Here is a 27115-nt window from a genome sequence, read left to right as displayed (position 1 = left end):
TACTTAGCGATACCTGTTCAGCAATAATGGTGCCTTCTCTCTTTCTCTCTCTCTCTTCATGGCTTAAGAGACAGGAAAATGTGTATTATCTTATTCATGTTTAGATCCCTCTCAGGTCGCATTGTTGGAGGTGTCTGGTGGTTCTTCACGCTCATCATTATTTCATCCTACACTGCTAACCTCGCTGCTTTCTTGACTGTTGAGCGAATGGTCTCGCCCATAGAAAGTGCAGAAGATCTTGCCAAACAAACCGAAATTGCTTATGGGACACTGGACTCAGGGTCAACCAAAGAGTTCTTCAGAGTAAGTTGGCATGTCCATTAGAGCAGCTCTCCCTACTGGCTGCTCTTATATGATGCTTAGAAGGGTGAAATAATGTTACTTTGCAATTATGTGTAATATAGTTTGTAACTCCTGCAATACTTTAGCTACATTTTTACCCCCACAACACCATTTGTTGGAGTTTTCAGGTTTTTTAGTTTGTGGAAAGCTTATTGATCCTGTCACATTGGGCAAAAGAGGTGCCCTGAGGGATACTGAAGCCGGTGATCATTAAAGCAGCATTGCACTATTGATTCATCTGAAGCTACAGTACTGAAATGATGTGCAGTATTGAAAGCCTATGATGATAACATGGAGTCTTTTAGGTTTTGTTTCTACTTATGGATTTGGCATTTTGCTTTAGGGTCTTGGGTAGTGGGCAGGAAATGCGTTTTTTAATTTGCTGACTTTCAGATGAATAATAAAGAGAAAATATATCTCAGGGAGATGTGGTTGGAGCATTAGGAAACAGCCTAAATAGCCATTCATATGTCTGTGCTGTCTGTATTGATTACTTCATTTTCATTTGCTTTCCTGTGTTAGTGTGGTTGGTGTGTAATCCTCATCATTTGCCAGCTAGAAAACAGGGAGCCTGGACATCACAAGGAGTACATAATAAGCAGTCCCTCCTGCTTTATTTCATGTCTCTAGCAGATGAAAGTTAAGCCTAGCTGACTGGACGTGTGTGAGTTTAGTGTTTGACCATGGCTCTGAATAAATGCTGTGAGCCAGTAATCCTTCCTTGGAAATTACACAGCATTATTTATCTGAAAGGTGCAGTTTAAGGCATTTTTAGAAGAAAGGAAGATGGAGTGATAATTTCTTCTTATTGTCTAATTGAAAGGGGACTGTTCTGTGGTAAGTACTCCCACACACCTTGACTGTTTTCAGTTTGGCCAAACTGAACTCAGTGAATCATTAACAAAATTATGGATGGGATTTGTGAACTATAGACAGTAGCAATTCAAGAGCAGCTGCTGAGTGTCCCCCAAAAGGTCTGTAGTGAAATAACCTTTTTATTGCAAGAGATGTCCCCATAGAAGAACTTGCAAATGTTTTCTATTAACTGTAAAAAGATGATGCCTTATAAGATATAAATGGCACTTATCCAACACAGTGGTTGAGTCTTCACATAATGAAGCTGTCCAAGGAGTTTAGTCTAAGCTAGTTTTCTAGACTTCTTCTGGAGACACTGGAGAAAGAAAAGCACCCCTGTGCATCCTGTACGGGACAAGTGTGTTACGTTGAAATAAATCACCCTTTAAAGTATCTTCCTCTTCGCATCAACTCTAGAGGGATCCCACTAAAATGGCTAGGGTGCTTGGTACCTCATTTTTTAATGGATACAGTTCAGTGACAGGTTTCTAACTGCACCTGTCTTCTTCCATAGCCAGGGTGTTGGTATACACCTAAATATGACACTACAGATGCTCTCTGGGAGCCTTATTTTTTACCCCAAGTGGTAGAAACTCACCTTGTGGTCCCTAGAAGCCCTGATTTCACATCAGATGTCTACAAAAATGGTGGCATTAAGATATAGGAGGCTTGTCTGAGAACTGAAATATTTTGATCCTGAGATGGCCAGATTTCCTACTTTCTTGAAAAGAGTATAATCCCTCAGTACTCATTATTTATATTCATCTATGTTTAACCCATAGATTCTTCTTTAGCTCAATTTGTGGAAAGTTAGGAATTTAATTCTGGGAATTCCAATTTCAGTCCATCACAACCGGAGGTGGTAACCACAATATATGCGTACGAATAATTCTTTCAACTAGAATGAAGCTGTGATGATAGTTAAAAACATTATGCTGAGGACCAGGCAAGTTTATTTAACTTTGGAGTTATTAACTTGTTGCATTTTCAAGAGTATCCAGTGCTTGCAGTTTTTTTAGGTGATGATGCAAAAATTAATTCCCAAGGAAATAGTAAAGAACGAAGGAACGGAGTTGTTTTCTTAAGAGTTTCAAAACACTTTTACAAGCTAATGTTTTGAAGTAATGAGGTCAGGACTTTTGACATAAAAACAGTCTTGGCCAGAAAAATTTCATGATTCTTTCAAATCATCCTGTAAACACAGATACTTTTTTGTTTGAATCAATATTTCATGCAAGATCTCTCCTTAAAGAGAAGATTCTTTCTCCGTCTATAATGACAGCCATTCTTTCACTTTAATCTTAAAGGGTTACAAGAAAAAAGAAGGAAAATCAATGTTCTCTTTATAGTTTTTTCCTTTATTTCAAAATACAAAGAGAAACATTAAAAATAACTACAAATACTAAATAAAGTTGCATATGCAAAATTTGAAGCTTTATCGAGATTTAGACTGTGTTGATCACTTTTTTAAAAATGGTGTAATAGAGGGCCTGTTATCAAATGATTTCTAATCTCTGCAACAGTATAGTGATTGTTAATGATATTGTATGCGCTATTTCTAAAATACTTTTCACAAAACAGGGACAAAGACAAAATATCATTGACTGACAATATTTGCACAAACACTGTTTGCATAATACATAAATTAAGACCTAGCCTGAAACAATAGTAGGAGAAGACTTGTTTCCCAAGTCTAACATTTTGTGTGGTTGGAAGCAAACGTCATCAGTTTTGGGATTAAAGTAATGTGTAACTTTTCTGTCAGTGATTACTATCTAGCTGAAGATGAGCCTTCAGGATATTTTCTCATCATTTGATCATTTCTGATCAAAATGGTAGAAACTCTGAACAGCTATTCAGTCTGCTTTGATTCCAGATTGAAAACAGAAAAGGGGAAAGTCATTTTAAAGCAAACATAAAGAAAAAGAAGACTTTGATACTATTAGCTATTTACTTATTTCCTATTTTGAACACAGTGAGAGCTGCATTTTCCGAGCAGTTTCCTCAAGAGGAAAAGAACTTAGTTTTAGCAATCCTACTCAGAAAAGCCCTCAATGAAAATTATCCTAGCCTGGCTGAGTGCAGGGGAAAGCTGCAATGTTTCCTCATATGATCATAAGGAGTATCTGTTGCTTCACTCTTCATTTTTCACTCTGGGTTGACTTGTAGAAATTGAATGCTAACAAATGAAAGCTTGGGAGAAGAAAACGTTCGTACAGAGCAGATGCCTTGTTAGACTTGCCATATTTTTTTTGTCTCTTGATGGGCAGAGGAAACTAGATCCTAAAAAAATAGTTTTAAATGCAACCTTTTTCAATCAATGTCGAGCATTGTTTCCTCTTACTAATAGAGCTATTTTGTGTGTTGCGTGTTTTTAGTTTTGAAGGAAAGTGACCTATTAGATGTTTACTTTATAAAGAATCTGATGATATGGATGTTAAGATGTAAAAAATGATTGGAAGTGAAGGCAGTCAAAGGCAAGTAAATATTCTTGAAATGATGCCTGATTCATTAGTGCTTTCTTCCATTTTTTTTTTCTTTCTGTAAATTTAAACCCATGAAATTACATCAGCAAAAAGCAAAATGAATACATGGGTGGCTTAGCTTACGCTCTGCTCTCAGCCACTATTATGTAAATGAAGAGCTGTGACTACAGTGAAAAGAGAGGGTGACAAGGCAGGATGTGATTATGGACATGCACAGCTGTTGTTCATTTAAATTTTATTATATTTGACAGAAAGATAAAATGATGCATACAGACAAGCTGAAAAAGCAAGGATAATTTATCATGTTCTGTTATATGGTACTTTTATTGAACATTTCTGGTTAAATGCCACTTACTTTCAAGTTAGACCAATCATTCAGTAATTGGTAAAAAGAAGTGCTTCAGGGAAATTGCTCTCACCTATACAAAGGCTCAGTTGCAGGCTTTTTAAAGCCATTGTCAATTTAAATAATACCTAGATTATAGGATTTGATATTTGTTTAAATATTCTAAGGCCCTTTGCTTTGGGGCTTTATAATAATGAATATTTTCCTGGAGTGCTCAGCACAGTGTAGGAATGGACTCATAGACCAAATCTTGCTTAGCTAGAAACTCCTGTTGACTCAAATAAAAGCTGATTTGAGCACTGGCTTAAAAAGTCCTTTTTGCAGAATGCATAAGGGAAGACAAGTGCCATCTGTTATTAAATGAAAACACTGTATAGTGTTCAGCTGACGCACTGCTGGTTTGCATGTATGTATCCCTGTTGCTGGAGGAAGAAAAGGAGTTGTTGAATGAATCCAACGACCATGAGAAGCTTCTCAGCCCGACAGCATTTCCTTCCTTCCGTCCTTCCAATGAACATTTTTTTTTGTTTTTATTTTTCATTAAGTTCTATTTTTGTTTAAGTCTTTATTTGTCGTTACACCATGCATTCCCAGACAGGAAAATTTCCAACTAATGCACTCTAAGCCACGAATTCTTGCACATTCTTTGAGCAAGCACGTTTCTTACTCAATTACTTGCAGGATCAGTGTCTTTAAAATCAATCCACTGATACTGCGGTTCTAAAAACATACCTAATACTTCTTTAAGATGAACGCTTAGGGCATTTTCTTTCCTTTAATAGCATGTTTGGTCAAATTTGTTGTTTCCATCTTTTATTGTGAACCATGTCTTGAAATGTTGTGCAGCCTTTCTGAATGTAAATTGAATGAATTCTGGACTCTGAATGTTGAAAGCAGAAATCTTACTTAAGCTATTGTGGTTTTGATGATGTAAAAAGTGGATGTTAGATCTGAAAAATGCTTCAAGATTCAGCTCAGTATTTATGGGGAGATTATCCACAGATGTATTGTGGATATCTATTCTGTATATAATTTCCTAAAACACACTTCACAACACTTTGTGTGAACTTCCTTTATCTAACAGTAAATTCAGGTCTTAGCTTTGCAGTTATTTTATTGTGATTGCTAGAGGCTAACTGGGCCTAAAAATATCTGATTTTATTGTATTGATATTGTTTTTTCTTGTTTCTTTTAAAATAATCATGGAATTCAAAGAAAATCCTTATCCAAGTATGATTTTCCCAACCCCAGTTGTTTGAAATATTAAGTATGATTGACTTTATTTTGAACAGTGCCATTCTGAAATGTTGCAACATTCTTTTGTTCTAACTTCTTTTTAATTTTCTCCAGAGATCAAAAATAGCAGTATATGAAAAGATGTGGACCTACATGAAGTCAGCAGAGCCATCAGTGTTCACTAGGACTACTGCAGAGGGAGTAGCTCGTGTCCGCAAATCCAAGGGCAAGTTTGCCTTCCTGCTGGAGTCCACCATGAATGAATACATTGAGCAACGAAAGCCATGTGACACCATGAAAGTGGGAGGAAATCTGGATTCGAAAGGCTATGGAGTAGCCACACCGAAGGGTTCTCCATTAAGGTGGGTGGAATAGTATAACAATATAAAATGTGTTGTTATAGTATTCCACCTTCCCTGATGTCCCTGATATAGCTCTTTTTGTTTTGTGTGTGAACATGGTATGTTATTTTTCTTTTCTTCCATTTCATATTTTTTTGATCAACAAAGGTAACCATTTCTAATTGCAATATGGATTTAGCAGCTATAGTTGGCATATCTTTCAAGGCCATATAAAAACCAAACTGGTTGAACACTAGCTACTTGAAGTCAGCCTCAATAGGATTAACATCAGCTATTCTATTTCATCAGCTTTTTTCACCAAATTCAACCCTTTGTAGCAGTATTACACCTACATTATCTGCATCAGTATCTGCATCAATAATATGCCTACATTTTATGTTTTGTTTATTGATCTTGGCTGCTAATTTCTGAATAAGAAGCTGCTCGTAGCATCTTTTTTCAAATGCCATCACTTAGAGGCAATTAGTCCTTCATTAAAGCAACTTCATTAAAGTACTTTTATTAAAGCACCTTCTTATTTAGAAAAAAAAGAAGTTTGTGTTTCTAGCATTATGCATTTCAGTACTGCCTTCAAACTCACCAGTATTTTCTTTGTCATGGTATCAGACACATTCAGTCAAGTAGGAGAGTTTTTGATTCACAGGCAGAACGCCATTTGCTTTTCATTCAAATTGTCACGCAAACAGAAGTGAAGGTACTAGTTCTGTGTTAAAACTGGCAGTATTTACCATTGTGTTGTATTTAATGTTTAAGGCAAACAAAACTTGCCTTTTTCCTCTGGTAGACTTGCCAATTTTCTTCAAAGTAAAAGAGCAACTAGTGGATGGAGGGAGTGTGGCCTGTGGAGTCTTACAGTTATAGGGTGCATGTGAGTGGGGGAGAGGGAATGGCCTGCGGAGCAACCAGCACCCCACTTCTCAAATTTCACCCACGTGCTCATGATAAAGGGTTACAACAGGCTCTGATGAAATAGATTCACCAAGGAGACAAAGTGGGTTGAAGGGAGGAATTGCAAGTGCAGATGGAGCCATAGTTCTGTGCAGGAAGTAACTAAGAAGGTACCTGTCTACATCCGTGACCACAGAGGAGACATCATTACCACTATGCAGATAACTAGACTCGCTCTTAACTCACCAATTTAACCTGCACTTAATACCACAAACCTCAATAGCCTTAACTGTGTTACACCAATGGGAGTAGGAGTATCATCAGAATCATTTTCATCTGCAGCAAAAGAAGATTTGTATGTGCAAGGGAAAAATCAGGCCAGCTATTTCAGTGATTTAATATGAATTTTTGGTCCTCTCAGTACCTCTCAGATTTAAAAACTGTCACCTTCACCACTGAATAAAGTGGTAAGAGAACATAAGGAGGTGAGAGGGGGAAAATGACAACAATAAAAGTATTAACTGTAAAGAAAAACATGTCCAAAACTCTTGGGGTTGTTAAAGGTAGAAGGCAGCAGATAATAGGAGAGGCTGATCTATTATCTGGGTATATTTTCAAAGCACTTACTTTTTATTTTATATTTCTAATAGTTTGCTGTCTCCTTCTCAGTGTTTCAGACAACCTGGAAATGGTAGGCAGCACTGCAGTTTAGTGGAGCTGCTTTCCTGTAGTAAGGAAATGCCCATTGCTGACAGTCATGCTTTACTGTGCCAAACTTAGGGCAAACTTTTTAGGAATCACTTTAGCTGCTGTCATATATATCTTAGCAATGGGCTGTTTGCTCTAAGCATGCTTTATGGTGCTCTTCAGTCCCTTTTACTCTTTTCTGCAGAGTATCCAACACCAACAGCAAGAGACAGCCTGTTACAATGAGCACTAGTAGCCAGTGGAAGTTGGTTCATGTCAAATTTGGGCTTATTTCAGGTTTGTTCAGCTGGCTAGATAAAAATATCTAGGAGTAATGGGGCCGAGACATAAAGCAGTTAGACTTAGAAGGAAGAGGGCCTGGTAAGACAGTTTAATAAGAACAGAGAGGAAGAGCTCAACCTTGATTGTAAGGATCAAGTGTGAAATCCTGGTTCCATCCCAGCCAAAGACCAAGCTCCCATATGTTTCAGTGAGGCCACAGTTTGGTCTAACTGGGGTCAGCAACTATCATTAGGGTGATTTGAACAACAGTATTTAGTTTTTCATATCCTACCTTCAAACATTTTTCAAAAAGGGGAATACAGGTAATCCTACCCAACCTGAAAATCGGACCAAATCTTCTTTCAAGCTGTCTCGACTGGCTGTCAATGTCCATGCCTTTCCCGAGCCTTTCTTTCGCATGTGCTAAGCTGCTTGTTCTCCTGCTGCACCCCATTCCCTCTCCAGCCCCAGTGACAAACTTCAGGCAACACATCTGTGCTACTTACCTATTAAAAACATTAAGCAACACACTTAATGATCTGGACAAAAATAAAGAACAAACAACACCTCACATTCGTACCACCTCTTCCATATATGTCTATAGACAGTAGTGCTTACTGAAGAGGGGAAAAGCTTCCTATCCCTCTGCTTTTGAACAGAAAAGACTCAGCTATAAATTTTAACTGCATGCTTCAGTATTTTCTGAATTGTTTGAAATTGTAGAATATGCTGGTTTTGCTATTTTAACTGCATCCCACGTGGTAGTGTTTCTGTTACTGATCAGATGACTTATGTAACTGCTGCCTGCACAGATAATTGCAAATATTGAACATGGAGTTTGAAATCCATGAAGGCCAGACTAGCTAAGCTCATTACATAAATTAGTCAAAAGACATAATTTGCTATGGGAGTTGTAAATTCTATCTTTTATTTAATACTCATAATTTCCTATTTGAGTTATGTGTAGACTACAAATTACTTGATGTAGTTCACAAATAATTGCAAGGAGCATATAAATGTTAAACAGTCACAGTCTATTCTTGGTCTGTTCAGGACTAAGGAAAAATATCAATTTTTTCAAATGAATTATTCATAGCAAATTATTCACTGAACTCTTTGAACACCTATTTCACTAGAGATATTTTAGTCTTAATTCTCCTCCTACTTACAATGATTATAAATCAGGAGTTTTTTCACTGAAAATGTAGTAACAGCTGGATAAAATTGATGTGAGTGTATGGAGAACCAGACCATATATTTTCACATATCTAACACTGACAGAAAGTGAGGTAATCTAAATCAGATTTCTTCCTGTAGCATAGGACTAGCAATGGTTCCCTGCCATCACATCACCGGGCTCATGTTCATTACAGAGCACATACCCGTCACTTCACTCATGCAGATGAAATCCACCTGTCAGAGCGATCCAGGGACTGATCTCTCTGTTGCTCATGACTCTACACATGAGCAGGGTAGTGGATTTTAATTTGAAACTCTTCCTTATTGGGTTCCATGCTACACTCCTGCAGTGTTCAACCAGTACCTATTGGCTAATTGGAATGATTTGTTCTCAGTGCTGGTGCAGTATTAGGATTCATGCATATCACTGGATGGAAGAGAATGGGAAACGCCTGATGTGTGTTTCTTTTATGCCCACCGGGCAGTACCACATTACACATCATGTGTGTCTCCTTCCTTCCTTCCTTTTCAGTGATACTCATTTCTATGTAATGTTGTAAAAGATTGACATATTTGAGAAGGAACGTGGGATTGAGGGCAAAGGCTCTCATCGCAACAAAGATTGAGTTTCTCTCATGGCACTACCCAGCTGTCCTTACTGTTTCCTCCTCCTACCACGGTAGGTATCCTTCCAAAACTACTGTGTAGTAATCAGTGTGAATTAATGAGGTTTTTTCTTCAAAGGTGGTGTTTTCAAAGGTGGTTAAGAAAGTGCTGCTTTTCTGCTTAGCGAGACCAGCCTTTGTAAATGTATTGTTGTTAGAAGACGTTCTTGTGGCCGGATCTGGCCATTGTGGATCACCCCTGGCTCGTCTGCCTTGCCACTTGCAGTAATCTGCGTTTCTAGAGGGCAACACCTGGAGATCCTGTACTATGCAAATCCTGTGCCTTGCATGCCTCTGCTTTTCTGTTTTAGATATGTAGGCATCGTAAACAAGTTTGAATAGTGATGAACGTGAAAGAGTTCTCCACTCTAAAAGGTAATGAAAAAGGAAGTAGGGGCAATTTTGTCTTAAAGGTACACTAAAAGTTTTTTCTACTTTTTGTGCCTTGAAGCTGTTTGATTCAAAGGTGAATGACAGGTTGAGCTAAAAAATGAGGAGTTGTCATTATTGTTTCTGGGGCTGTTTTAAGTAAGGACATTTGGCTGTCCTGTCCTGCAGCTGACAGTATGCAGCATGGATGAGTGAAACCTGCTCAGATCATGAGGGTCTGGTGAGACACTTTGTGTCCAGCCAGATGAGAGTGGCAGCATTAGATCTAGCCAAATAATAAAAACCTGTTGTGAATAGATGTGTTGAAGTATTTTTGAGGCTGGTGATGGCTGTTCACCAACCTGATGAAATCCAGAGCTATAATAAGTTCCCACTATTGCAATTACGACTAATGTTTATAGATAGAAATCTGGGAGTCTATATTTCATTATTCAAGTCTCTATTCTTTTTATGTAGTAAAGGAGTAATTCCAGTTTGACTTTAGGAGGAATTGTTTATGATCTGGGGAGGAAGGAAAAAAGGTCCACATGGTGATACCTGCTGGTTCTTTGCAGTGTGACAGCTGGTGACATGAACTGACTCTTTACACCAGCTAAGGGCCAGTTCTTTATCTATTCTTTGCTATGTTTGTATTATCATGAGGTGGGGAATGTGGGAAATGCATCAGTGAAGCAGGTGATGTGGATGTAATTTTCTGATCATTCTAGCAACTTGTGTGAAGTGCAAAGTACAGCATGAGTGAAGCTATGGATTTTAGTTTCCATCCCTTGCAAGGGAGGAGTGCCCTGGAGAGTGCTTGAAGTGCAAAAGGCATCCCAACAGTGCCCTGTCAAAATCTTATGGATTCTCCTGTTTTATATAAGTGTGCAATATCTGAAAGAGATTTACCCCAGAAGTGAGGGATGTGTGGTGGAGGGAACTTTTTCTTGATTAAACCTGTGAGTTTATGTAAATAAGGTGAAGATCTGTTATGAAGGGAGTCTTTCTGTGCATGGACTTTATAAACTACCATCTTGATCTCAGTGACTTCAGCTGGAACTTGTTTTCCCAAGATAAATCTCTAAACTTGCCATTTTTTTCATTGCTTCATTTCAATGTGGTACTACAGCTGACAATTTTACCTTTACTTTTCAAGGATATATCCAGTATGGTCCCTTAGTTAGAAATGTAGTGTTGAAGGAAAACTTGTCTTGGTAATGCATGCACGTTAGTTGAAAATATTGGCAGACCTTACAGAGGATGGTATATTCTCTATTCTTTTTTTTCAGATGTGTTTTTCATTGACGTGAAACAAGTTTGGGAAAATAAGGGTAAATCTGACAGTATAAATTCTTCCGTTGGGACCATTAAACTTTTTATCTAGTTCTGTCCTTGATGGTTTTGGAGACCAGAGAATAAGGAGCTTATTGTGGAAGGAATTCCCAGATCATTACCTGTCAAAGCTGTTTATTGTGAACTTAATACATTATGCTGAGATATACCCCAGTTCTCTTTTTACCCTGGTTTTGTAGATCAGTGAATTGACAATTAACACCAAGCTCTGTGGGAAAAGAATCATAGTCATTACACAGTAGTCATCTATAAGGGTAGATAAATTTTTTTCCACCAAAATTTCTTGCATTCTCTGGTTTCTTATGTTCTCTATAAAATTTTATTTATGTGTACAAAAAAGGGCTATGATATTCATAGATTCCCTCTGAGTAAGACGAAAACTAGGAAAGAATGTTTGAACTGACCACCCAAATTACTTACAGAGTCAAAATTTTTTTACTATAGAGGAGTTCTTTCACTAGTGTTTTTCAAAGGTTTTGTACTGTAGAAATCCATGAATCTTCACAAAAATAGAATTTTCCCATGAGTGAAGCTTCCTTGCATAAGTTATGTTGTATCATAAAGTAAGTATTTCCCTGGACCACTCTTCGGTGTACGCAATATTGTTCAGTTTTCAGAGGACTTCGTAGACTTATTTATTTTTTAACCAATACCATTGATGTAGCTATTCTATCATGTGGTCCTTCTATGTATCTGGGCTGCACTGTCTACTCAATGGTGTGTTGCTGTTTCTAGAAAGGTACGGAAATAGGCAAAGGTAATGTACGCTTGGGTCACCACGGTGAGGTCTATGCCCTACCTGCTTTTGAGCATTGTTCTGGCAATTCAGAGAGAAGAATGGGTATTTCCTCTGCTTGCTAGCTGTCCTCCAGCTGGCAACACTGGCATCCAAAGACCTCCCCAGATCATTCTGAAGACAAGTAACCTTCACAGTGAGGAGACATGCAGAGGAAGCAGGTTTGATTTTTTTTCATGTTTCCCTTCTGCCAGAATGGCTGGTCTTGCCCATAATCAGTGTGTTATCCATAAAGGCAATGATTTCAGCAAAGCAGTGAAGGAGCTAGAAACTGGTGTTATTTATGTTTGATGTAGAAAAGATATGGAGACAACTGGTGAATAATGGAGGTTTGAGGATAAAAATGAGTGAAGTGAATTTACTGAGTTTGACCTCTATTCTTTTAAAGCAAGGGGCAGTAGAGAAAACAAAAATCCCTGCATAGTTATGGGGTGGTCTGTTGATATTTACAAGAACAAGATTTTAGTCAGGAGTTTCACTTACCAAGATTTTACAAGGTCATTTCTTTCTGTGCTACAAAATGATTTGAAAACTAGAATGTTATCTATAACATTTTATGCATATTGTAAACATTTTCCTGTTTGACTGATGGTGTAGCTCATACTGTATGACTTTGCATAATATTCTTCCCTTCACTTTAGGCATAACAAGGCTTGAATTACCACCCCATTACCCATTCAGTGTCAGAGCTTATAGCCTGGATATTTCTCAAGCAGGTCAGATCCTTCAGAGCTTGTTGGGTTTTCTGTCAACTAAAAATAACATTTACTAGGTAAAAAGGCAGAGTGGGACACTGCTTAGCAAGGAATGTAAAAGTCGGGGTCAAAAGAAGATCAGTGAAGGGAGAGCTTGGCAATGAATGTTAGCAAGTTGTTCTTTCACCTGAGCCTGGGAGGCATACTTAGTTTCGGTTACCTGGATGATTTCTGTCTAAAAACAGAATATCTGTTTTAAAACTAAAAATAAAGCCTTGAGAATGGAGATCAGAATTCCATCTTGCTCTGTTCCCCAGTGATGCCTATTGGATTAATTTTACAATTTTTAATCAAGATAAGGGTCTTCCCCATACGAAAAGAGTGCAATAAAAAAGAGGGAAATTTGATGATGGCTAATGAGCTCCGTTGCAAGATGTATTTAAGCAAAATCTACTACTTGGAGGAGTTTTGCCCTTTCTTGCCATTTTTACATATAGAGGCACAAAATTGTAATAATCCTGACTTAAGTCACCAAATTGCAATGAAGAGCATTGTTATTGAGAGAGTTTCTGGTATTTGTATCTTTAGAAGAAAACAACTCATTAGTGTCCATGATGCTGCACTCACTGAATTTTCTCTATTCTGGAAAAAAAAAATAATCAGTATATCTTCCAAGTACTTCAGAGAGCCATCTCTGATCTACCTTGTTCCACAGAGCCTATTTCTTCATTGCCACTTACAGGAAGTTTTCACCCTCAGACTTCAGGGGGGATTCATAATTGAACAAAGCTCTCCGTGGTCTGGAGGAGAGAGCAAAAGTCACAGGAATTTGTTCTGTTGCCACTTCTGTTTTCCTACACTACAAATGACATTAGAAGCCGCTGATGGAAAGCAAAGCTCTTCCAGGAAGCCCAGCTCCCATTTTGGTTGCACAATCACATTCTGGTACCTCTCTGCTCGTATCATCCTGCTCCTTACTCCAGGGAAGGTCTCAGGATTTTAGTGAGAACAGTTGTGAAACAAGGTGCTTCTGAGCCCGAGTGAAAGGACAGAGCGTGGAAACAGCAATAAAACTATTGCCTATAAAGGTATTTTTTTATCTAAACATTGCGATGGCAATAGGTATTTTTAAATTAGCAGTATGATCCGTATAAAAGTGAAACTACCATTCTGTCCCTTCAGCTTTAGCATTGGCTTAACAGCACGATCAGGCTTTTTTTTCTCTTTATTCTCCTTTTTTACAAGATATTTATGCAAGAGCTTTGTCCTTCTGAAATTTAGTGGTTACTAAAGGTGAAATTTCTGTGCTGTCATGTAGAAGCATTGTTTGGACAAGTTTTATAACAGGCTTGTTTTCTACAATCAGAAAGAAATCAAGGCATCAAAAAAACCCACAGTTCTTTTTCTGTTTTTCTGCTTCAGAAATATTTGAATGCAAACAGAGCAGGAGCTTCACGATATCAGATCTGTCCAAATGAAATATGTCAGGCTGTTCACTTCTCTGTCAGGTAAAAAGGGGTATATTTTTAAGTATAACCAATGAACTTCCCTAGAACTATCAGTGAAGACCAGAATCTCTCAAAAATACTGATACCATTGCTGTGCACACATCATCCTGACTTTCTGGAAGTTTGCCAAGGTTTGATAAGCATTAATCCCCAGAGTATGCCAGCGGGATACAAAAGGGTTATCATTGCTTCCAATCTATAGATCCTCTGAGGAACAAACTCTGCTTCTTGGCACTTCAGAAATAAATTTCTCCTGCCCTTTCCCCTGCCATTTCCCCAATCCCTCGTAAAGCAGCTCAGCAGAGGGCAAGATGCAGCCCATTATATTTTAACAATGCAGCTCGTTATTATTTCTCTCTTTTCTTTTCATTACAACTGTTTAGCTGTCAATTCCCAGGAAACAGCCAGACTTCAGAATATGTATTCATTAAGGGCGCAACCCAGCTACCTTTTGAAGTTGATGGTACAGTTCCCACCAAGTAAAAGGCCTATCGCACTAAGATAATAATTGTCCAGGTAAATTGTAGGTAGACTAAAGCAAGGGAGCAGGCCACTGAAAGGCATCTCAGCAGCTCGTAACAATACCTCTCTGTGGAACTGACATTTGGGGAACAAATAACACCTGAAAAACAGTTTGCGATTAATCTGTGTGGTAGTTGCAAAACTGCCCACTTCCAATTGACAGTAAGTACTAGATGGACTCCCACAAAACACAAAATGGCCATTTAGTCTTTATGCAGCCTTGGGTCTTGTGAGAAATCCCAAACCAAAAGTAGGAAAAAAAGTTTATTTTCTTTCTCATGGAGTTTCTTTGAGCTGAGAACAGTATCTTAGACCAGCACTCCATGCAACGGAGTAGGCATTATGTAGGGAATGAACATCCCAGAATGAAAGGTGAAAATGTTGGCAATGAAAAAAAGCACAAAACAATATTCAGGAGGCCTGGGACTGACACCCAGCTCCAGCTCCCTGGGCAGTTTTAATATATCTTTTAAGCTACCGTGTATCTTGGCATGACATCTCTAAAATGCGGCTATTACCCCACATCAGCAAGATGTTCCCAAGGTGCTCAGGATCCAGATAAAAATGGCCATATGTGCATCTTGCTGAACAACACAAGTTTAAAAGATTGTGTGATAAAAAGGTGACTTGTGGTTGATCAGTAGTTATTTCTCTGATCTGGTCTACCTTGTGTGTGGTAGGAAGTAGAGTCAAAACTACCTCTCTTTTTCTCAACTACCTCTAGATACACTTTGCTCAAGTCTTTCTGTATTTTTATAGCTAGAAGCCTTACTCCCATTTTCTGCCATCCTTCCTCTGCTTCCATTTAAGTCACTAATTAAGTCACTTAATTCCATTCCAATTAAGTCATTAAGAGCTTAAATCAAAGCTGAAGAAGGATTTAGCTCCTATTTAACCATATCTTTTAGCAAATCACATGATGCTGAACAATGCTGTCTGCTCTTCTGTTGAGTGAGACTCTCTTTTAACAGCTTTTGGCAGGATTGGCAGTTTTCTGTAGTCAAAGTTTAACTACAATTTTCCCTGCACTTTTTTAAAGCCAAAAGTGAACTGGATGAAAGTGGTCCAAGCCTGACCTGATAGAGACCTATTTTATTGTTACACTTCAGTTATTTCTTTCTACTCTAAAAGAACACATGAAAAGAATAATCTGCCTCGAGGACCCAGAGAAGACAGAGCTTTTTTTTTTCATTCCTCCCCGCCACGTGGGCAGGAATAGCATCTGTGCGCAGGAAGGTCCCTTGCATCTTCCGTTACTAGCAGCAGGGACAACCGAGGCCTGCAGGTGAGAGCAGCCCCAACATCTGGCAGCCCATCTGTTACCTCCAGAATAGGCTTCCTGTGTACATAATTACACATTAGGCTCATTCCGATCTATTGCTTATATGGTTCCATCTAGTGCAGCCAAAGTTTGCAACTGTGTTTGTCCTAAGAGAGGCTTTTACTTTTAGAGTGAGACCTTTGGCTTCACTGGTATGGATGTAGGCACCTGATTTTGCACACAGCAGTATGGAAATTCTTTTTATAGCATTTTACGCTGTGTCATTTGTGTGGTTCAGATCTATTTTGGATCTTAAAATTCTGATTTTACAGAAAAACTCATAGGACCTGGTTGGAAATCTGTGAGTTATTTCCTACAGAATATGTTGACTTTTTCTAGATAAGTCAAATCACCCAAATTTCAGGTGCCCGAATGCAAACATTATGAGGAAATTTTTCAGATTTTTTACATTTTCAACAAATATTTTTAATTTGAAGATTTCCACAAAAGCTTTTTACTGGTTGCAACACAAAACAGTAAGAGCCAGGATGTAGGCTGATGCTCATTTCTTCATTGGTTTTAATTAAAAAGATGATGTCCTTCTGTGTGCAAAGCTGTGGGACCAGCCTACATTCAGATGCTCTGCGCTTTTTAAGATCCATCGCCTCAGGTTTTAATCAGTATATGTTACTAATTTAATTATATTCTAACTTTACCTGCTAATGATTTTTTTCCTTTAAATCCACATGAACACTTGACAATTAGTTCTGGTTGTGCAGAGTTTAAGTAATGCAAACTCAGGCTATAAAAGTGTAGTTGAAAGTGAACAGAAAGTCATCACAGTTTCTTGAGGATTTAGGAATTGTTCCTATCATGGTTAAATAAGCAGGCTGCTACTTTTGGCATCTCTTTTAGATAGCAGGCAATTATCCAAGGCAGTTCCAATTAGAGTGCTTTTAGTTCATCCAATTTGTAGGCCACAAGAGAAGATATTGTGGCATCAAATAAAATAATTGCAAACATTCAGACCACATCTAGAATATTGCATCCATTTTTGGCCTCCTAATTCAAGAAAAACATCAATAAATTGAAGCAATTTCAGTGGAAGGTGATCAAGCTGGAGCTGGAGCACCTGCCCTGTGAGGAGAGGCTGAGGGAGCTGAGCTTGTTCAGCCTGGAGCAGAGATGGCTTTGGGGGGGACCTAACAGCAGCCCACAGTGCCTGTGGGAAGGTCTTCGAGGAGGTGGAGCCAGGCTCTTCACAGCAGTGCAGGATGGGAAGGTAAGAGACAAGGGGCATAAACTGAAACAGGAGAAGTTCAGACTGGTTGTAAGGAGGAACTTTTTCCCCTGACTGCCTGAGGACAGTCTGACAGTGACACTGGTTGCCCAGAGAGGTTCTGCAGTCTCCATCCTTGGAGGTTTTCAAACCGTGACAGCATGAAGCCCTGAGCAGCTTGGTTTGACCTCAGAGCTGACCCTTGTGTGAGCAGGAGGCTGCACCAGACACCTTCTGAGGTGCCTTCCAAACTGCACTATGCTAAATGCACTAAAAATGATCATTTTTACAATTATGGATGTGAAAAGGACATCTTCAGCCAACACATTCAATCTCCTGGAACTACAGGAGTATTTGGAAAGATGTAGGAGCTTACAGAGAAGGATGTTCAAGTTTTCTGCATAGTAGAAGGTCTTCTCCCCAACTTTTACAAAAGCTGCTCTTGACCACTAGGCTTTAGTTATGATTTCTGTGAATCAGAAGTCAATCAGATTGTTCTCATCTAAATCCCATTTTCATGCTGGAAAAGCAAAAGAGAGTGAGAGTATCTGAACTCAGTGGAATAAGTGGCAGTGCTTTGTACCTGTGCTTTGCCAGGGCAAAGGGAGCCTTAACTTCCCAAGCAGCCTTATATAGCTGCTGAGTGACTGACAGCATGGACCTTTGTGGAACCCCTAAGAGTGAGGTCAAAAGGTGGAAGAGTTTTTTGTTACAGGAGTCAGACCACTCAGGTTGGCTGTCTCTCACTTTTGGCAGGGTATGCAGAAAAATTAGGAGTATCTCATGGTTAAAGACTGAGTTGAGGGAATGTGCACAGAAGTTTAAGCTTAGTCTGTCTCTAGGAAGTTACTTCCATTGGGAGGCCAGAAGGATAAATTCTCTATGAACACTTGCCTGACAAGGCCCAAAGATTTCTGGGCAGCAATGAAGTGTGGTTGACTGAGCACAAGGCTGGAAGTCATGTCGTACTGATGAGCTTAATTATGATCCTGCCCCAATTTCCTGGAAGTCTTGGAGGAGGTCAGTTCACCTTCTGGCTTCAGTTTCACCTTTGCAAATTGAGGGTAATGACAGTTGCCCATCAACCTCAGATGGATAGTGAAGATTAATAGCGTAGTGTTTATTGTGCTGTGAATATTTAAAGTCCATTCCTACTTCAGATGTTTGTATGATTATTTCAAATTCATGGAGATGTGTGCCTCAGAACAAACCCCACGGTAGATTTCTCAGTGTCTTTGATCAAAGAAACTGTTTTGGAGACAAAACAATAGGGAAAACGTAACTTCAATTAATGGTTTCTTAAACAGTCTGTGGTCTATGACCACATGTTGTTCTGTCTTCCCTTTAGAACGCAATAGCAGAAATCTCCATCACCAATGGACCCTACTCCCTTCAGCCTATTTTATTAAAAGTAGCATGTGGGCATGTGTTCAGGACAACAGCAATTACATTAGTTGGATCTCCATATCCACTGCAGAGATCTGTTAGTAATTTCCATACCTTGTTTTCTCTATAGCCTGGCTGCTTGTGTTTGAAACATTGCAAGCATGAGTAGTACTGTATTGAAGTGACTGTGCCTGGTCTGACTGGTGTGAGTGCTGGTGTATTTGCATTTGCTGCTGTGTACATGGCTGTACCAATGGTGGCAACATTATATAGCTGGTTGCCAGAGGGATTGGATTGCCCTTGTCTGATAATTTCACCTGATCTTGGACTGATGTTCAACTGGCTTTAGGGCATTTTAATTATCAGCACACTGGCTATTGGACCGACCATCTCATCTGGTTGCTGGCACCATTTATGTTTGTCTCAGCCTATCAGATCTTCCTCATTAACTTCTGCGATAATATTCAGACAGAAAGTCCTAGGAACACTTCCAGCTAATCCCCGTTTTGGCTGCTGACCAAATAAGGCTTTATATGACACAACTGTAATTGCTTCATTTGTATGGTATTGATCTGCCATTAGGCAAAACACAAGCCAGCATTTCGCTAAGGCTCAAGTTAGGCAGTATTATTTATTGTTTGCATTGCAGTTGCAGCTAGAGTTCCCGCCTGGGGAATGGGCCCCCTGTTTTTTCTCTTAGTCTCTGCTTCTAATTAAAACAATGAACTTCAAAGTGCTTGCATTATAATTAGACCAAAGCTTAAGAAACTGTCTCTTAGCAGGGATCTTTCCATTTATTGCCTTCCTTCTAATACTTCTTTATGAAAAACGACAGTATGGAGTCACAAAGAAGCATGTATAGTCACAGAAGTCTCTCATACCTCTTCTCAGTCTAAGTTTAGATCTGATAACAGTGTATCAGCTATGTATATCTTAGGAATTAGTGGCCTGTTTCTGGCAAGAGTAAAAATCAAGCATCCATGCTGATTTCTCAGTGTTATCGATGGCTTTTGACATAGTGGCCACGTTACTTTAATACCTTTGTACACACTGATGTCAGTGAATGAATTCCCTCACAAGCAAAGTGCAGTTTTGCCCTATAGCTTTCCCATGTGGAATTGCTTTCCTCACTAGGAAAAAATTAATGGCTGAGCAGACTGCTTGAATTACAGCACTTTCAGTACCGTACAGTATGCTGATGGTATTTGACTTTGCAGTCATTTCATGCTTCATTCTCATTAAGGTGAGACTGGGACTTGGTGGCTGAAAAGTCTAACCAGACAGGCAAAAGATTGGTGCTCACTGGAAACAGCACCTAAAATAGTGGGTTTAGTTTCTAAAATAAAAATATAGAAATTCAGTTGAATCTGGCTGCTCCTCAAATTCCTGAGAACAGTAATAGCAGTAAGTTCATTTTTCTTCCAGTTGCAGCTGCTGAGAAGATGGCAGGAGGTTTTTTCTCTCACTGTGGCTCTTGCCACAGATACCTATGTCTCTCTCACCCTGAGAGTGGTTAAATGCAACTCATTTTGTATGACTCTTCTCTGAGGACATCTCAGAAACATTAGCTAGGACAGGGGACTTCCATCACCTTTTATGGAGCATCTTAAGCTGACGGTGAGGTAGTTTGTGAAAAAGGTGTGCACAGATGCTCAGCTGAGCATCTTTACTTGTAGAAGTCACTCCATTGTGACTCCTGATGGTTTTTTACCATTTCTTAATCTTAAACTGACATCTTAAACTAATCAGTTGCTGTTTTCGGGTCTTGCTGCTTGCAAGGAAGAAAATGCAGCAACGTATCATAAGGAATAGAATAACAGGAGAAGACCATGTCAAATATAGTTCCTCTTATCCATCTTACCATTATATGTTCATAAAGGGTGAGATTCAGCCTGGCATAAATGAAAAATTGGAGAAGTCTGACAGTGCAATCTCTTCAAACATTGCCAAATTTGAACCAGTCTCCAAAAATGCCAGATATGTTCAATACTGCATTAAGAAAGATCTTGGGTTTATTATATTAGCTGCCCTGCTACCCACTGAATAGAACATACATTTATATAGCACATTGAGACATGGGACTGGTTAGGAACCAGAAAACCTGTTTTTTTGCAGTGAGTCCAACAGGATATTTTACTTTCCATGATTTGTCAGCGAGAGCCCTGACTGTTTTTGGAGGTCACAGTAACATTTCTTCTGGGGATAGGTGATTCAGCCTAGGGCTGGGTCTTCCTGTGGATGAAAGCTGTGAAATGCTCAGTCCAAGGCACAATATTTCTGCCACTGCTGGGACATGCTGAATGGAGTGAAAAATTAGAAGCTGCTAAAACAGCTGCCACCTGCTTTGTGCTGGAAGATTTTGATGTAGTAAAATCTTCCTCTGTAGGGTGGCCAGAGTCTGCGATCTTAATAGGCTGTCTAATAATCCATCAGTCATATCAAATGGATTGAGATGGATATAAAGAAGGAACAACTCTCTAAGTTTAAGGGACCACGCCCTATTTCTATTCAATAAGCACTGAATTGCATCCAAAAGAGAGACATTTTTCCTAGCCTCATTCTGGATGAAAATAGTCACTCCATGGCATTCAGAAGCATAAACTTAAAATGCCTTACAAATACGGCTAAGGTATTATGTAAAAGAAAATTTAAATCTACTGGCCAACATCAGTAATGATGAATAATGTTTTCAATCCTGTTAAAATCAAGTCATCCATTCAAAAAAACAAATAGAACATTTGCGCAGACAGTAAACTGCAGTGTTTGGCTTTTTCTTGTGGATGGAGTGGCATAAGGAGTCTCAACAATGCGTGCCTGGATAACGTAACATAATGTCACTTAGAAAGACCTGCACGAATGCAGTCTAGGTAGGAGAGGAGAGGGACAGCATGAGACCTGGTAGAGCTTCACTGCTGTGGCCCCCACAACAAGCCATAACTCCCTGTCTTTCAGCAGCACTAATCCAACACTGATGGAACCTCTGCCTGGCACTGAACCACGTCCTGTGCCCCGCCACGAAACCCCTACCTGTCCGTGCCAACACTACTATTTTTTTCTCAACCGGGGGCCCCTAAATTTAGGAGTTACTGGAGAGGCAGGTGAAACAGCATCCAAACACCCTGCTGTGACAAAACCGTGAGTCGAGATCTGCTTCGCCTAAGGTGCAAAAAGGCAAAAGGCTTTCTGCCAGCCATGCCAGAGGTCAATGTTACGCTGTCTGAAAGCATTAAGTATTTTGGGGGCATGTATTTAAAAAATGCTCATTTTACACATTTCAAATTTTAAAATATTATTGTAAGTGCTTTCAGCAATATCAAATGTATAAAAATTGTAAAGGGCTCACAATTCCTAATGTTTCTGAGGTGAGAGAGAGTTTCAAGGCAGTTGGCAGTGGGCTAAGCTTATCCTCAGAGCAATTCCTGCAGTGTGGAGCGGTGTTACACTGGTGCTCAGACACTTTTGAAAAATCCCACTCAAGCCTTTAAAATATGTATTTTGAGTTGCAGGTGTTGGACTGCAACAGCCTATTCACATAATCCTGCTTAGGCTGCAACCAGCAAGAAAAACTGTACTTTGAGAAGTGGTACTGCTCAATGAGAACAGGATTAGGTAGTCATTAGCGAAAATTAAAATAGCTCAGAGTTGAGAGAAACTGGTGTTTCTACTTCTACTAAAGACTGTATACTGAACCAATATGAACAGTTACTCTAGGGACAACTTTATGTGTTTTTTATTTACAGCAAAACTTTACATAAAGCAGAGAAACAAGTGGAGTTGCCTTCCCAGGTCAACTGCTGTTATTTTTACACAAGCAAAATATACATTTAATTGTTTGTGCCAAGAAGTGTTTGCATACTGTAATTGGAATATCTTGCTGCAAAACAGCTTTCAATTTATATAAATATTTTAAACTACAGTCATCAGACCTCTAGCTGGTGTAAATTGTCAGAACTTCTTTGAATTCAAAGTAGCTATGGCAATTTTTAGCAGCAGTGGGTCTCCCATTAATTGGAACTCCTGCTGATCCTCAAGGTGTCAGTTTGGCTCATATTTGTTTACAAAGCTCAGTTCAAGTAGCTAAGCTACATACTTAGGATATACATAGAAGCTGTAAATACTCTGTGCCCCTGGAAATTAACCATCTTATTTGGATGGCTAAATGAAGAGCATTATACTTATTTTAATTAGCCACAATTGAAAAGTATTTGAGCATTGCTGTAAATTTCCCATCTCTAAACAAAGAATAACAATACATACACACTCTTGTAAAGATACTTTATTCTTAGTGCTTGTAGAATATTTTGAGATATTGTTCTGGAAGAGGTGTTTTAAATGCAATTGGATAGGGGATTTTTAAGTAACATTTATAAATGGTATTAGCTTCGAATGCAGCACACAACCTGCCCATAGCTTTTTTGCAAGACTTTCGGCTTTCTGCAGACCAGTCAGTTCCTCAGGGGTACTTGGGTTTTGCAAGGTGGAATTCAAGAGGCATCCACTGTCCTTGTGGATCCTCAGCTGGGCCTGGGCACTCAACCGAGATGGCCGGTCACGTCCTTTCTGTGATAAGCATGTATATAGCAATGGAAGAGTTTAGGAGGAAAGCCTGAGAAACCCATTGCAGAAGAGCTAATATTGTTGTGAAGACTCACAACTTGAATACTAGTAGTTCTTTATTTAATACAAATGCTGGGTAAGCTATCAGAGCAAGTCCCAAGGACTCTATTTTGTTTGAACTATCAGCTACATGTGAAAATGTCTTGATATGTGCTGTGCTTCAGTATTTGAATACAATTTTTTCATACAAATATCATTACAACATGCAAACCTTTCTAAATACCAGTACAAAAATTATTCCTATAAATTTTTGAATGTGTTTAAAAAAACATGATTTCAAAGTTGGGCCTTTGTAATTAAAATTAGGTTGTTTTTCTTGTAAAAATGCTCTTGCATTAGCGCTCCCTTTTAATATTTGCATTATTGATCCTTCAAGCCTTCTGAGTACAGAATGATACAAGCTTTGGCTACATCTTCCTTACTAACCGAGTGCTTGTTTCATTCCTAATTTATTAAACATATTCAGCCAGTGCCATGCAGCTTTACACTTAATTTCTCCTGATGAATTGTCAAACATCCTTAAACTGTGCTGCATTTGTGTCGTGTTACAATCTGCCATCAGCACTTTTCAAAATATGGTTAAAATAAACAGCTCAGAAGCTGGGCAGGTTTTAATTTTTTGCTTGGTAAGGTTGCATTTTAATTTTTCCCATTTAAAATCATTTGAACCAATGATATGAACAAGCTGTAAAAATGCACCCGCTTGTGTTTCACTAAATACGTCTGAGACAGATCCTTAGCTGCATCCAGGGAGCGCTAGGTTGTGCAGCGAGGGGAGGCTCTCAGGCAGCTGTGGCCTCCTCTTCCCAAGCCACCTGGGCTGCATACAGATTAGGTCATGAGAGAATAACTGCAATTCACATTACTGAAATAAGGTCACTGAACTCGGCTTCACTGGGCTCTCTCTCTGCCTTGCCCTGAGGGAGGATACCCTCCAGCCTGCGCCAAGAGCACCGAGGGGCTTGTCTGGGAAACGGCTGTGTCGGCAGGTAGCTGCAGGGAGAGATGTCCAAAGTGCAAGAAAGAAAATGAGCTTTGAATTGCTTGAGATGCATCATCAATTGCCGACATGTCACTCGCTGTGACATTGTGATCTTGGGAAAGCTTGTTCCTTCAGTGAACTCCTTCTCCAGGTGCACCACCGCATCCGTGGCTTCACTTCCCATTGTGCAGTAGTTTACTGATCCCACTTCATTCCAGGCACTACTTATATAGCATTATGTATACAATAACCTTACATGACTAAATAGTCATGGATTTTACTGGAATAAAAAGCAAATCCCTGTATTTTGCCAGTTGGTCCATACCTCACATATGGCCATGGTGCCATGGCCATGGTGCTTTGATCATTTAACATGCAGGTACCCTTGGTTTGAAGTTTGCTGTACGTTCAGAGAACCTAAGGTTAAACAGAGGTGGCATCCCTCCGCTCAGTGTGACTTCTAAGTGACTGAGTGATTTCTGAGGCTTTCAAAGCCCTGTGAGAAGGGTTTGTGAAAAGCCTTTTAGAAGGTTGGAGTCTCTGCTTCTGCCTCAGTAACTGCAGTGGTGGCACCAGCGGTTCTCAGATGATGCACTGTGCAATATGGCTGTAGTTTAAACAAAGCTGTCTCTGTGTATATAGAGTCTCATTAGTGAGTCATGTTATTTTTGCACATCCTGCTCGTTCATTATTTCAAGTGAACAACATCCCCAACGTTAAACAGTGAAACAACAGTGCCACTGTCTGTAAAGATAATGGCAGAACTTCACCAAGAAGCTGCTCAGGGTTCAGGGAAATATTTTGCTATCTAACGTGCCAGTTACACAGAATTTATGAGCCTAAATTCAGGAAAGGGATTCAGGAAAATGTCAAACCTGTTTAAATAGCTAAGACATTTAAGTTTTCCTGGCAGACCTCTACTCGTTGCCTAAAAGATTGTTATTAAATGCTCCCAGCAGAGATCCTGCCTTTGTTGTAATGATTACTTAGGGACCTGTCTGTGCCTTTAGGCCATTTAGTATTCAAAACCGGGTATTTTGGGACCTAACTTCATGGAGGGGGTCTCCTTTGCCATGTGTGCTCAGGCCAAGGCTGACTCCTCTGAATTGCATTCACGGATGGTGCTGAGTGGTGCTGATGGGTGGCGGTTTCCATCCATTCTATGAACCACTGTGTATCCAGGGATTTGGGGAGCTGAAAGACTTAGACAAAAAGCAACCGTGGCTGAGACTGTTCAAGTCTAATCAGGCTGGAGAGAGCCTTTTCTACCTACTGCATGTATTCATGCTTTGGGCATTAAGCTATTGAAAACAGGCTTGATTTTACCGTGCAGGATGCATTTCATGTTTTAGTTTCTGGTTTCTTAGAGATACTGCGTTGCTGTGCTGAAATAGGTGCTTAAAGGGGTGCATTAGACAGAATTTGGTGTCCCCTCCCGTGCTGTTCCTCTATGGCTGTCTCAGACTTTCAGCAGTGCTTGTGATGTTGGCTGCTGTGGTCCCTAGCCTGGGCCTCTGTCTCATTCCCTCATGGTGCAGGGACCTTTGTGTGTCTCTATCAGCCTTGGAAGTGCCCCTCCTGCAGTTCAGCATGTAATTGCTAGGTACCACGGTGTTGTATGGCATAGCGTTCAGATCATTTGTTGAATGCCTGCCACACTGCTTCGTACCAACTGAAATCCAGCGGATGGGTCGTCTGTTAACCATTGCTGTGACCCAAACTCACTGGAAGTCAAAGCAGAGCTCTCTGCCAGCTTCCCTGGGCTTTGGGATAGCACCCTACTGTGATTCTTTTGGGTAGCAGATGAGTTATCCCTGTCTGGAGTCATAGATGTTATTTTGCAAAGGACTGGGTAGTTGCACTGTCATCTGTCTGTGCCATTTTATCTTTTGCTAACTCTGAAAGGCATATCTGCAGTTGGCACAAGTAGGCTCTTTAAAAAGAAGTGACACTGATTAACGTTTTAAACTGCTTATTACTATTTATATATGGGGAGATGGAAAGTGATTTTTAAATGAGTGAGAATGATTTAATTCTCATCAAGTTGTTCATACTGTAATTCTATAGGCAGCTTAAAAAAAGCTGTGATCCATTCATTGAAATCAGTGTCTGTGCACTCAAGTAATTGTGAAGTGAGGTATCACTGTAACACAAGGGCTGCAGTTTTGGCTGAACTGGCTTGACTATCGCATACAAGGACTCTGTTTTCTTCTGAGTAATATAAAAGGCAGGATTGTGCAGTGACAGCAAGGATTAAGAGTCAAATATTAAAGCACTTGCCTGCTTTCTACTACTAAACCCTTACTCTTGCAAAGATTTCAATTCCTTTATTGAGGAATACATTGTTCTTCACTGGGAGTTTTGACTAAGTGTGGTATTGAGGGTGCAGTCCTATTTTTTAATGATGAAAGAACAGTTTCTGCAATGGATACTCAAGTTTCAAAATGCCTTCCTCTGTGGCAGAATGAAGCACTGTCTAGGATGAGTATGAGTGATCTAGCCTGGCTCTGAGGTCTCAGGTCTATAATTTTCAGTGTAGCCACCATTGCACCTATCAGGATCTCATTTATAACATTTCTGTGGGAGATACAGCAGTGTTGAGCAAAGGGTTCTCTGTGTTTTGCTGACCAGAAGGAAATTATTTATTTCCACATGTTGAGGTGGACCTGGATAACAAAGCAACAGAGAAAGCAGTGTGAAACTAACCTGGTTTTATATGGCCTACTAGACATGAGAGGACAATAATGTACTACATTTATAAACAATACAGTTTAATTTCAGAGCAATGATTGCAGCTTAAATCCACATTTACTTCTTCATCCTTTTTATTTCCATTTCTCTATTGTGCTGTGAAACTGTCTATGGATATGGCTAATAACCGAGCTAAATAACCCTCTCATGAATGGGTTTCATTTATTTATTTATTACTCTAGGATTACTATCAACCAGCTGCAGGTTCTCTAAATTACTGTGGGAAAATTTTCCTTGATAATCTTTAATGCTTTGAAAGATAATTTCA

At 39.4% G+C, this 27115-nt stretch overlaps 1 protein-coding gene across 2 annotated transcripts in view; it reads left to right on the top strand.

Moving 5' to 3' along the window:
• Positions 1-27115, top strand: part of GRIA4 (glutamate receptor, ionotropic, AMPA 4) — a 253920-nt gene that overhangs the window by 204819 nt on the left and 21986 nt on the right. For both annotated transcript variants that reach the window (XM_009322270.1, XM_009322271.1), the window contains exons 12-13: positions 105-303; positions 5380-5627. In XM_009322270.1, coding sequence (XP_009320545.1) covers positions 105-303; positions 5380-5627 — 447 coding nt within the window. The remainder of the gene's footprint in view (positions 1-104; positions 304-5379; positions 5628-27115) is intronic.

This window comes from Pygoscelis adeliae, unplaced genomic scaffold (assembly GCF_000699105.1).
Source record: "Pygoscelis adeliae isolate BGI_AS28 unplaced genomic scaffold, ASM69910v1 Scaffold383, whole genome shotgun sequence".
In the NCBI taxonomy this organism is placed as follows: domain Eukaryota; kingdom Metazoa; phylum Chordata; class Aves; order Sphenisciformes; family Spheniscidae; genus Pygoscelis; species Pygoscelis adeliae.
This window is presented reverse-complemented; position numbering and strand designations above follow the sequence as displayed.